Source organism: Ornithodoros turicata, chromosome 10 (assembly GCF_037126465.1).
Source record: "Ornithodoros turicata isolate Travis chromosome 10, ASM3712646v1, whole genome shotgun sequence".
Classification (NCBI taxonomy): Eukaryota; Metazoa; Arthropoda; class Arachnida; order Ixodida; family Argasidae; genus Ornithodoros; species Ornithodoros turicata.
The window spans coordinates 12,141,021-12,154,362 of record NC_088210.1 but is presented as its reverse complement, the minus strand read 5'-3'; the positions used below and the strand labels follow the sequence as shown (position 1 = coordinate 12,154,362).

At 46.2% G+C, this 13,342-nt stretch overlaps 1 protein-coding gene across 3 annotated transcripts in view; it reads right to left on the bottom strand.

The window, feature by feature from the left end:
• Positions 1–13,342, bottom strand: part of LOC135370367 (nitric oxide synthase-like protein) — a 346,321-nt gene that overhangs the window by 188,849 nt on the left and 144,130 nt on the right. Inside the window, exon 1 of one of the 3 annotated variants that reach the window (XM_064604103.1) lies at positions 452–768. The exons of the other annotated variants lie outside the window; for them this stretch is intronic. Coding sequence (XP_064460173.1) covers positions 452–486 — 35 coding nt within the window. The 5' untranslated portion in view covers positions 487–768. Of the gene's footprint in view, positions 1–451; positions 769–13,342 lie in introns of those variants that run through there. 3 annotated transcript variants of the gene reach the window in all.

Sequence of the window (13,342 nt, the reverse complement as noted above, 5' to 3'; positions counted from 1 at the left end):
GTCCCAAATAGGCGCCTCCTCCCATTTTCAGCAAACAAGGGCACAAAATGATATCATTCGGAATGATGGTTGGATAGGAGCGTGCTTTGAGGTGAAGTTCTCTTTTAACAGTATATAGCTAATCATATCGAATATATCGAATATATATATATATATCGAATATATATCGAATATATATCGAATATATCGAATATATATCGAATATATCATATCATATCGAATCGCATCGTTCTCTGCCATGATTTGTTGAAAACCGGAAGCGTACGCCTTTTTGTAACAGTTATATTAATCGTCACAACACCGCGCACGCCCAGTGCCTTCCACAAATCGAAAGTGCGGGCGCTCAGGGTGTTTTGAGGCGAACTTCTGCTTTGAGAGTGCGGAACATATTCCTGGCGCTGAACTGGACGGCGTGAAACTTTGTAACACCTATGTTTGCAACAACACTAACCTGCCTTGCGGAGCACTTGGATGACGACACTCCATCAGGCTCGGGCTCAAACACTTTGCACAGACAAGCGAACGTACTACTCGGCGGGAATAATTATGAACTTCTTTCCCGAATTAGCGACTTCTCTGACGAGCGCTTCAAAAACCGTCGCAACACCAACGCTTGGCAGCATGCTTGGAACGCCAAAATAACTCTTCGCGTCAAACGGCGACGTCGTGCACATAGCTACGCGGAGATGCAATATCTTTCGACGGCATAGACCCCGAGAAGCGCAAGTTTAGCATGATGATGTTACCGCGCTGTACGTTTAGGCGGCCGTGTTTGCGTAACGTTATCCTCAAGACTAACTCCTTTGCGTTCCAGCTCCAGCTAGATAGGCGATATTTATTGCTTGCGTGACGTTGAAGCCTCGAGAGGCGTGATCCGAAAAAAAAAGAAAGCTCAGCGTTGTTGTCTTCACGTGCACTGTAAACTGAAAAACACCCTTATGGGTGTAAATCGCTTGTCCTGTAATTGACTCCTCTTTTTACACCGTATGGTCTGGAACACCCTTTTTAGAGGGTGTATCCCGTGTAAAACGTCCTTTGAAAGGGTGCTTTTCCTTGAAAATGCCGTCTTTTGCACCCTTTGTACACCTTTTTAGGAGGGTGTTTAACGATCTTACACCCTCTTAAAGGGATGTTTAAAGGGTGCAAAAGAGGGCATTTCAAAGAAAAGCGCCCTTTCCAGGGGTGATTTACACGGAATACACCCTCTAAAAAGGGTGTTCCAGACCATGTACGGTGTAAAAAGAGGAGTCAGTTATAGGACAAGCCATTTACACCCACAAAGGTGTTTTCCAGTTTACAGTGTGCACTAACAGTAGAGAAAATCCTGCGACACTGCTACAAGATGTTCCGTACACTCTTAAAAATGAACTTCACCACATAGCACGCTCCTAGCCAACCATCACCCCAAATGACAACGTTCTCGCTCTAGATTTGTTGAAAACGGGAGGAGGAGCCTATTTTGTGCCGTGCATAATGGCACAAAATAGGCTCCTCCTCCCGTTTTCAACAAATCAGGGGCGAGAACGTTGTCATTTGGGGTGATGGTTGGCTAGGAGAACGGAACATCTTGTCGGGATGATGGTTGGCTAGGAGCGTGCTATGTGGTGAAGTTCATTTCTAAGAGTGTAGCTCCGGAAGATATGCCGTGTTGGGCTCATTATTTCATTCCCCACGTCACCACCAGCAATGGGGTAGTCTATCGCATCTGGCGATGAAACTCCTCATTCACCATCTTAAACTAAAGTTGTTGTTGTTGCTTTTGGCTATCTGTCTATTGGCTTCGTAATCGCTTTGGTTTTGAAGTAATTACGCTCTCAGAAGAAAAAAAAAAGGTGAAGCAGTTGCACCTTTTTGGGAGGTAATAGTTGTCGCATATGTTGTGCCTAAAGGGTCGCAAAATTCTACCTGCTACCGCTTCTGATTCGGTGAGCGAGGGTGGGGGCGTACGCCTTTTTGTAGCGATTGGGATATGCGATAACTTCTTTTACCACCCTTTTACATCCTTTATAAGATGCTATGTTGACCTTTAAGGTGGTAACTATAGAAGTTACCACTTTTTTCACACCTTTTTTTCTTAGAGTGTATAGCTCTGATTTCTCTATACGTGCCCCTCCCACGTTCATTCTCCGTAGACTTGTCCATTCCGCACTTCCACAAAAGTAACGTGTGCTGAGAAGGCCGCGTTCGACTACCTGCCATTGCGAAAGAAGCAAAATTAATATTGCGCCGCCTCCTAGATAAAAAAATATTCGCCAGTCACGTTTTACTTTGGCCGCTCTGTTTCTGAGAACAAAAACGTTGTTACAACGTCCGATAAATAAATAACCATTGTACTGCTTTATTTCCGCGCATGTTTCCCGCCACTTACGTAATAAACTTAAATCAGCTAATTAGGAAGCCCTCCCCCCCTCTCCCTTCTCTCTCACTCTCTCTTCGTTTTACAAAATTACACTTTAAAAGTGGGAAGGCTAGTGTGGACTGGAAAGCTTGAAAGGCCTCAGACGCGTTGTGCTGTCAGTTTGCTTATAATTTGTTTTTTTTTTTATATTTTTTATCCAGAACAAACATCGTGAAAGTTGGTGAAAGCAAAAATGGAAACAGGTGAGGCTTCACAGAATGCTGCTGACAGCTCCGCTTAGCAATGCAAAGTAAAGTAAACGCCGCTTTGTTGGAACATGACGGGCGAAAATGCAAAAGAAGTAGCGTGTGGAATATGGAATAACGAGGGGCATCCGTCACGCGATTATGAGTTTAGCGAAGGTTAAAGTTTAGAAACGCGTTATATACGGCGCGCGATCTTGAAGTGCACTTGGGCACTCTAACCGTGTATTGACACGAGCGACATCCTCACGGAATATTCTAGTGGAAGAAAAAGCGACAACACTGCTTACAGAGCCGACGTTCCGTCCCGAGTTATGTTGAGCATTCACACGGTGCGGAAAATCGTGGCGTACTGCGCATTTAGCAGACGACACTTAGCAGACGGCACCGTCAGCGCGTTTTCCTGTCGTCTGCTACGGAATATACTGTGACTGTGTAGCAGGATATTCCCCACGGTTAGCAGTGTACGTGAAGACACGACGTTGAGCGCTCGTGCTCACGTGACAGCAGAAAGCTATGACGTTTTTCGCATCTTCCGCTTCTGGGGGAATGTCGCTCGTGTGAATACACGGTAAAAAGCAGAATTTCACCACATAGCACGCTCTCAGCTAGAGCCCTGCACCTGCATCCGCGGATATCCGCAAGATACTTGCGGATTCTGATGAAAATTTAGCACTTTCTGCGGTGTGCGGATTGGATGCGGATGCGAAGGCAGCGGATCGGTAGCGGATCCGATGCGGATGTACCGCGTGCTGTAATTTTTCCACCAGCAATTTATTTGTATTGCGCGCCGACAGCGAGCGCATGCTCGGGTTCACCTTTGACCATGCACGGCCAAGGCGGGAGAGAAGGCATTCTGGCGTCTCGAACCGCGCGAGCACCGACGACGTAGCGTTCCACGCGTTCCAGAAGTCCCTCCATATCGCGTTTTTCGAAAGGTCTACCTTTGCAGGCTTGTCGTCGTGAGTCCTTCCGTGACAGCATGGAGAGTTCCGGAATTATACCAACATGCTTCCGGCGGTCTTTACGCGTCCTTCGAAACGTGCGGATTTCGCGGGTCGGATGCGGATGGTGCGTTTTGCTCAGCGGATCGGATGTAAACTGCTGTGTATGCTGCGGATGCGGACCGGATGCGGATGGCAAAAATTTCATCCGCGCAGGGCTCTACCCTCAGCCAATCCCCATCCCGAATGACATCGTGACCCGAATGACAAGCGCATGTAGACACATAAACTTTCAGATACCCGATTGTACCTTCCTGCAGCGTATCCATTATCGCTGCAACAGTGTTATAATAGCAGACCTTTTTACCTATTACACGTAACCAGGACCAAAATCCGGGAATTTACTACTGCCGCAAGCGTGCATATCCATAACGCGGGATGTTATATCTAAAGGAAATTTATTACGTTGATCTGATGGTATGTACAACGGCGATGTTGGACTGCTATTTCCATGAATATAGCAGGAGCAGGCAAGCTAGCTGGTGTTAAATTGATATTAACATTGCCTTGAGTTTGAGGGAAAACACTGAACGAACAAAGAACGAGATGAACAGATAGACTCACGAACCAGCAATGAAGTTTTAATACACAAAGGGCAACACGTTCGCTTGTGCAGTTATCGATGCTACCACCGACCTTTAAGTGGTTCGTATTACGCGCCTCATATTCACCTGTACGCCCGAGTGTACACTTTCTTTTTACCCTTTCTCCCTTGTCCTTTGTGCATTAAAGCTTCATTGCTGGTTCTTGAGTCTATCTGTTCATCTTGTCCTGTGTTCGTCCCGTGTTTTCCCCTCAAATTCAAGGCAATGTTAATATCAATGCTATTTCCACTTCCTCTCTTTGCGTTAGGAGAGACAGCGTATTAGTCGCAGAACACGGTCGGCGTGGGTCAAAGATTAGCGTGGCTGCATTGATCGCGGAAGCACGTCCGCTACTGCCTCGATAGTTGATCATTCATCAACGTGAATTAGAAACGGTGTGCATCATCACCCTGTAAAATTGTTACCCGCATAAATCGAATCGCAGATGTCACTGATTGAGCGCCACCGCTTCAGCTTATCACGCGCACTCTAAAAATAGAACTTCGCCTCAGAGCGCGCTGTGCGGCAACCACTGCACAGAATGATAGGGTTATCCCCTATTATCATGTATCCAAACTGACACAAGGTGGTGGTGGTGGTGGTGGTGGTGGTGATAGGGCTTGCCGTTGTCGGCCTCACGTATGTGGGCAACGTCACGACTCACGCCCTGGGGGAATGTGCGTCCTGGGACGACTTCTAAGGGAACTGTGCCGACATATGTCTGACACAAAAAGACGTATTCCCTCCTCTCTCTTCGAATCAGAAGCGATATCATTCCGTGCGATGGTCACTCTAAAAACTTAACTTCACGCATAGCTAGAGATGCGAAGCCCCGGAAAAAAACACGAAAATTTTGTAGAAAGAAAAAACTTATTTTTTCGTTTTTTTCGTCGTATCCGGAAAAATAGCCCAAAATCTACAGGCAACAAAACTCAAAAATGTAAATTTTCGTGCCTTTGATGCCTTCGAACCCGCCAACAGTGCCTTAGGTGGCGGGTACGGACCCCTGTGGGGTCGCTTACGATCATCGATGTTTCGAGACGTAAAGCCACCATTTATCAAGAGGCCGCACGCCGTGGCACGTCAGTGTGCAGCGGGACTACCATACAGTGCATCGCATTCTGGTAGCTGTCATGTACCAGCTGGGGTAGCGGAGAGGATACAACATCTGTTTGCCGATTGTTACACAAAGGTCGTGGTGTCAGTGTCGTGGTGCTACGACGCGAGACAACTATACTGAAAACAGAAGTGATCGAATCGCAGTGCCTTTAGAGGTTTCGGGTTAAGACAGGTCAGTTAGGCTAGGTTGGGTTGGGTTAGGTTAGGTTGGGTTTCCGGCATAATTCTGCGGTCACATGTCGGCGCCACTATACCGCCGAAGTCGTCGGAGGTACGCCAAACCCCCTATCTCCCACTCGTCATAATACTACTAATATAATAACTCATATAATATCATATCATATATCATATATATTTCATATCATATATCATATCATATAATAACTCATAATACTGCTATTCTCTCACCATATGTCCACCCGTGTACTCAGCTCCCAGCGACAGTTCGCTGCGCTGACACTGACCCTGAAAAAGCAGGTCTTCACCTGCCCTGCGCTAACCATTGCGTCGGATGATACAGGTATACGGGGACACTTTTCTATAAGTAGGCCCTTTTAATTAAAGAAGCGGGAGGTTATTGTATAAGCGCTCCTTCCGTGACTGTTTCGGACAAAGCAGAAAGGTTTTTATCCGGGATATATAGAGTTCCCGACTTCTATGTAGGTGGTTGGTTTTTTTTTTTTTTTTTTTTGCTTTTATCCATGGCAGATGCTATAGGGTCGTTGACGGAGTGTAGCGATGATTGTTGCGGTAACACGAGTCTGCTTTGATTCGTGTCCGTGAAGCAGGTTTTGGGATTGCTATCTGCAGAGGGCATTGGTGGGCAATGTTTTATAAGAATGTATTCTACAAAAAAACATTGTTTTGTCAGTTCAGTGCCTTGTTGTCCGTCCTTCTTCGTTCCCCGAGCACTGGGGTGTTGTCCTGTTTTTGATTATATTCGACCAAACAGCCCAGTTCCTCACTGTATACGATACGCTTCTGGTTTTAGGAAACAATTGGGCGTTCTCTCCCCTGATTTCTCGAAGACGGGTGGCGTCATGAGGGATCCGAGGGGTCCGTCCCATTTGAGAGTTATTTAAAAAGGGATACCGCAAGAAAATCACCACAAAGGTTGTGGTATATCCGTAATCTTTGGAGTGTCAGGAACATGTGTACGAAATCTCGGTCTATCTCGGTCTAAATCTGCGCAGATTTTACTCAAACGATATATTTCGAAGCGAGCGCTTCGCCTCTGTGAAGCGAGAGAGCGCTGAAACTGGTGACTTTATCCGACATCCGGCAAGGAAGAAAGAATGCAGGCTTGGAAGCAGACGACAATGCTGGCTGACGTCACGGAATCCTGCTCCGGACCACGCTCCGGATGAACCGCCGAATAGTATGGAGCTCTGCTTTCTGCTCTTCGCATTTCGGTTTCGGTTTCGGTTTGCTATTGTCATCATTTACGAATTAATTACTCGGTCCCTCTTCTTTAAGGAACACCGCTTGCGGCTTGCATTTTATTCGTGTGTCTGAGCGTTCCAGCACGTTCATCAATAGTTCACTAGGAATACGAATTAATGCCTTACATTTCTTAGAGCACCGCGTTAAACATGCACGCGTAAAAGTTCGCCTGTTCGCGTTCGATGAAAATTTTTCGGCAGAATCGAAACTTTTCAGCGAAATTTCAGCAGAGACAAAAACGAGAAGATGACGATGAAGAAGAAAGCGTTATTCAGAACGAAGCTCTCGAAAGACGGGGGGGAAAAAACGTACGCTTTGTACAAAGTGGACAAGATCAATAACGTCTCAGCTATAAAGACGACAGGGCGCGGAAATCTGAGCAAGATCGAAGAGATGCTCTGGAACAAAAGAGAAGGGCCCGAGTGGCATTCATGAATAAAGTGCTGCTATAGGCAAATTGTGTCCGGCGATGTAGAGGAAAGTGATTCATTATGCTTAGCACCGCATCGATACATGTGCAGGGGTACAGTTACTGAAAGCTCGAGGTAGCAGCAGCACGTGATACCAGCTCCGGTATGCCCGTGGCGTATTGCTTCTTCCAACCATATCACCTTTCGCCTTAGTTCTCTCTTTAAGGAAGTGTTTGCAAGGTTTAAGCTTCTGACATGCAATCTTTTCCAGGGGATAATCAACGTTTGAGGTATCCAGGAGGCGGTTAAATAATGATTTAGTAGACGTTCTTGTTTTCCGGGCCAGTATGCTGTTTTTGCCCTGACGGCAAAATGGGGATCAGTCCATCAGCTTCATATTTCTTTTTGCGGAAGCGTACAGCAAAGCGCCTACTGAAAGTGTGGCTTTATGAGTATGGTAAACTTGTATATAATACTGCATCTGCTAGTGGCGGTCTACTAACTGCAATTGGTGCTACAGTCCGGAGATAGCAGACCACTGCTTTACCTCATGCCAGGATGCTGTCTTCTGTTGGGACGTTGTCCAAAGAGCGTTTAAAAAAATATTATTTATTTATTTATTTATTTTTTCAGAATGAAACACGGAAGTAGAATGTCGGAAAGTGGATGATCCTGCAGTCTGGTGGTGGTTGGTTGAAGCAAAAGTTTCATTTCTGCCTCGTACATCGTTGGAATGGAACCGCCTTCAGGGTGCCATTACCTCCACAACGGACGTCAAGCAATTTCGGAAGTGTTTATGCGATTTTTCATTCTGCACGTTGTACACTTGTGCTGTCATTGTTTACCGCCACATATCCGTGCAACTTGTTCATGTGGACTTAATTTGTAAATATTTCTGTAAGCTGCTTATATGAACATCCTATTACCAAATGTTAACCACTCCCGTCTGTATTGCCACACGGCCCTGAGGGTAAATATATAAATAAATAAAGCTTAGAAGGTGTAACGTAAAGTCACGAACTATCGCTAATGAGCGTTCAGTCAACGTACAATATGACACTTTCCGCATGTTAGCATATCACCAAGTCTTACTCCGCAGTATTTATTCAATCAAATGAATAAGACTGATTACGTGGGGAGAAACTTCTTCGCTCTGTTTAGTCTTTTCACCAGTACACACAGAGCGCAAATGATCTGCTTTAGTACCTCCCAGTTTTTTCTCTCTCTCTCACTCTTTCTTTCCCCTTCATTTCATTCATTCATTAGTGTGGTGGCGATTCCTCTGTGTGAAATATGGACACGTCTTCGACATTCATTTGGAGCCCGTGATCGAAGAACAGAACATCTGCCGGAAACGACGAATGTACTCGAGCAGAGCATTGTGCGCAGAGCGTTAAACGTACCAGCCATATACTTTGCGGTATTTGGGCGTGGTAATGACCGCTGGCAAGGTTCTCGCAGTCCAGTACTGACATATTATTCTCACCAATCCCTTCATATGTACTTATCTGTGTGCACAAAAAAAGTGCAAGAAAGAAAGAGAGAGAGAGAAGCTATGTTCAACACGTTACGGGATAACTTTTCCAGTGTCTGTCGAAATAGACGTCTGTGTGACCTGGAACTAGCCTACACTCTTAAAAATGAACTTCACCGCATAGCACGCTCCTAGCCAACCATTATCTCGAATGATATCGTTATCTGCCCTGATTTGTTGAAAACAGGGGGCGTACGCCTTTTCTGTGACAATTATGAACAGCATAAGTGTCACAGAAATGGCGTACGCCCCCCGTTTTCAACAAATCAGGGCAGATAACGATATCATTCGAGATAATGGTTGGCTAGGAGCGTGCTATGCGGTGAAGTTCATTTTTAAGAGTGTACAGGACGTGTTAAGTACCTCTTAGTACACTGTTAAAACAGAACTTCACCACATAGCACGCTCCTAGCCAACCATCATACCGAATGATATCATTCGGTGTCATGATTTGTTCAAAACAGGGGGGAGGCGCCTATCTGGGACAAGATAATATGTCCCAGATAGGCGCCTCCTCCCATTTTCAACAAATCAGTGCACAGAATGATATCATTCGGAATGATGGTTGGCTAGGAGCGTGCTATGTGGTGAAGTTCTGTTTTAACAGTGTAGTTACATGCTTCTGATTTAGTTGCCTTCTGCTGCCTTCTTAACCCTTCTGAAGCGAATTTTGCTCGTCTAGGAATCCGAAATATCATTAACCCATATGCATCGGCTACTATAAGTGAAAAACATTTCTAGCACCTAATTATATATGACAAGCCATTGCACTTCTTATTTGTGAGCTATGCCAGAACTGGCAGAATAGAGATGCTCTGTAGAAAATATCAATGAGGGCTTAATGTAATGGACCGCCAGGTGGTTCTCCTCTCGTTCTTTCTCTCTCTCTCTTTTTTGTCGGTATGATGGATAAGAAGAATCACACTCTGCAGAAAGCCAAGTAGGGTTCTGGTAGACTTACTGGCATTATGTGGTTATTACTGGCATTCACCTAATGCAAATGTTGATAAATGTTTTAGTTTAAGCAGTAATAAAGTTTAATGTCGTCGTCTCTTTATGTGTGCGTGTGTGTGTGTTAATGAAATAATAATAAACCTAATTTGATGTCGATTTTGAAGGCTACATATGCACACATACGACATACCGGGTGTCTCAGTTAGATCGCCGGGCTAAATAATTCGCGAACCGGTGCACCAATCGAATAACTTCCTTTTTTACAAGTATCTGTTCAATACCATCTCCAAGCTGCGCACCATGTGAATAAGCGGGAGGCGCTCATTATTTAAATAAAAGTTCGAATGACTTTCGTAAAAAAAAACGTAACTTCTAAAAGCAGGGCGCCGTCGGCATTAAAATGGGTACTACCCCTTTTGGGACCTTCAGTGGGCACCTTTTAGAGAAAAATCTGCCACCGAAGCGGGTCATTTGTTGCGGTAATTAACTGGTTTCGGTTTACTTTTTTTTTCTTTTTTTTTTTGTCGCGGATCACACAGTCTTTGGGACGGGATCAAAATGAGGCCTATCATCACCATTACAACCTAATGTGAGCTTTCTATCGCCCTGTAATCGTACTTCATCGGGTCCCAGTTCCGGGCTCAGAAACGTTATATATAAACAAAAAGCACGAATTAAGTGAACTGAAAAATACTTCATCACGATTCACGCGCAGTTCCAGATGACACCCGAGCCGGATGAAACCCAATTTGGGGTATTTGCTAAAGCCGAGTGGAAAGGGGAAACGATTGGAGTTGGCAATCAATTGACGTAAGTGGGTCTTCCCAACAGCGCAAACCATCGAGTATCGTCGGCGGCGAGATTGCGGGAGGCAATAAATCGACGTCATGAGTACCCAGGAGAATACGGAAGGTCATTAAATGAGGTTTGAAAGCGCACCCTGGTGGCATCCTAGACAGATCCACCACAAAGTGACGTCCCTTCCCCCACAGCGACGGGAAGAAAGAAGAGAAAAATGGGACGAGTTGAGGACGTAAGTTCCCTCTGCCCTCTCTTACGAGGACATCTTAACGGCACCAATGTCGTTTGCCGAGTTGGTCCAGGAAGCTAATAATGTTCGAACACTAAGAAACAGTGTGTCTGGAACACGACTGCCGGAATGGCGGAAGAAACAATCTCTATTTATTTTTTTTGTTTTGTTTTGTTTTTCTTCTCTTTTCGATTTTGCAGCACACGGAGTCGGTGATCGTAGGTTGAAGAGCTTTTATTACGACCGCATCACTGGGGTTGTGATCACGCCCTTCTGGATTATAACGACCATGTCATAGGCACCCCTTGGAAGCGCCGCATTTAGAAGCTGGCGGTGGCGCTACTTAACAGCACGGTTATTGCATACCCAATTTCTGCGGTACCTTGTACTTCAGCTTACCTTGGTATTATTGCACAAACGGTGGATGCTTCCTTGTAAAATTGATTATTATCATCATTCTACGCGTTTTCATTGGAGTTGTTGCTGTCGTCTGCTACGGTTGCTGTCGTCTGCTACGGTAGTCGTACGTCCGCTTCTGCGGGTTCACAATTCAAATTCCCATTGTCCAATCATGATGGAAATGCCGCGCGCCAATGAGTAGCGCCCCTAGGGGATCGTGCGGACAGGCTCCTCATAGGGTTTGACGATTATGACATCGTCGTTATAAACTAGTAGGTCGTGGTCGGCGTGCAACCCTCGTTTCTTCTTTGTTTTTTTTTTTTTTTTTTTTTTGCTAGTCATGTCGAGACTCTGGACCGCTTACGGCAAGTCCTTCTTCACGTTCTCAGAAGATTGGTCAGACCGATGTCATTCGAACGATAGAACGAGGAAGATCGGAAAATAGGGTGAAGAGGGGAATAATACGTGGCTGCTCTTGCAACAGCTGTTCGAAACGTCCAACGAGCAGCGCGTTTTGACACCTGCAGCGGCGTCCCCACTACATATGCTGCTATACATACGTACAATCGAAAACTGTCCCAAATTTTTCCCACCCACTTTGTGAGTTCGTCTCCCAGCGCACTTGCTGAAGCAGCGATTCGACATGGACTGCAAACGGTTGAGAGCGGACCGGTGCGTCGGCCAAGGACCATATCGTGGTTCGCAGTATTGCGCCCATGGCTCCCTGGTGGCGGTTCTGCTGGTGAAAGGGCTCGACGTTGTTCGTGGGGCAGAGTCACGACTGACGCCCTGGGGGAATGTGCGTCCTGGGCCGACTTCTAAGGGAACTGTGCCGACATATGCCTGAAAGCGTCCGAGGAAACCCCATGAAAACCCCCAAACGGCAGAGCCGGTACCTGGATTCCAACCCGGGTACCTCCCAGTCTCGACGCGACATGGCCAGCACGCTAACCACTGAGCCACGCGAGCTAGACCTTTTGTAGGACACCTGCGGCACCTTCGCGCGGGGGATTCATCCAACGCGTGACCACCTCTCCACTTGGTACATTGTGTCCCAGGACGGCTGCCCATACTGTGGAAGTGTAGAAGCTTTGACATTACCACAGCCACGTACTCAATGGGTGCCGCAACGCAATAATTTTTGCGGACATATTCGGCGGCACACCAACAACTCCCTCCCCGTAACCTTCGATCGTCGGTGGTCCGGTCACCGACTCAGTGTTCATGTGACAGCCTGCGGCGCACTGTCAGGCCGTGGCGCACCACCGACGTAGCGCGCCGTTATTGTTGTTGCTGCGACGGTTGCGCGTTAACCTCGTCAACATCCTGCAGCGGGACTTGTTTCCGCTGGGACAGGTCACCTCAGGACAGGTCAGGGACAGGGAGGGACAGGTCAGGAGGGACAGGTCAGGGACAGGTCATTCGTTCGAGCGGCTGTAGTGTTCACGTCCCTGTCGTTCACAGTAAAGCTTTTAGCACCCTTTAGGGTGTAAAGTGGGTGTGATTTGGGGATAACATCCCACTTTTTTTTTTCAGTTACGCCCTTCGCTACAACCTCGTGAAACTGTGAGGGTGTTTGATGAATGTAAAATGGGTGTACATTAGAAACACACCCGAAGAACAGCCTAAAAGCGCCCGACGAAGACACTGACTGCTTAGTCTAGAACTAGAACAGGTGTGAAATTAACATAGCGCGTGTAGCGTTATTTGAAGTAAAATAGTTTTTGGATTTTAGTGGCCGTGAACTAAAGTGGTTATGAACTCTACCGAGCTAGCTCGCCGGCTGTGTCGGCTCCAAACGACGATTTTAACTTGTTGGCTGTGACACCTTTCGTATAGATGAATCTGATGGGTCCGTAACTTCACCACATATAGCATTCTGCTATATAGCGTGCTATGTGGTGAAGTTAATAGTGTTGAGCAGAACATTATGCGTACCTCCGCGTTGGCGTCTGATTGGGTGCTACAATTTTTCAAATGGCGTAACAATGAATAGAGGTACCTGGATGGCGGTACCTCTACTCGCCCGTAACAAACAAAAAAAAAGTGCGTTTCTGTATTAATGCTGCACACGTTATGAAGTAGAATTATTGAACAATAAATTTGAAATTGAATTGCGAAGCGTCGAAGAACAATATTACACTACTACCCGTAGCTAAATACATGCAGATACGAGTTCTTACCTCCATTCACGCTTCTTTGACGAGGTACGCATGATGCGTATAGGTGTCCGTCAGCCGTTTCCGAATTATTCGGCTGGGGGA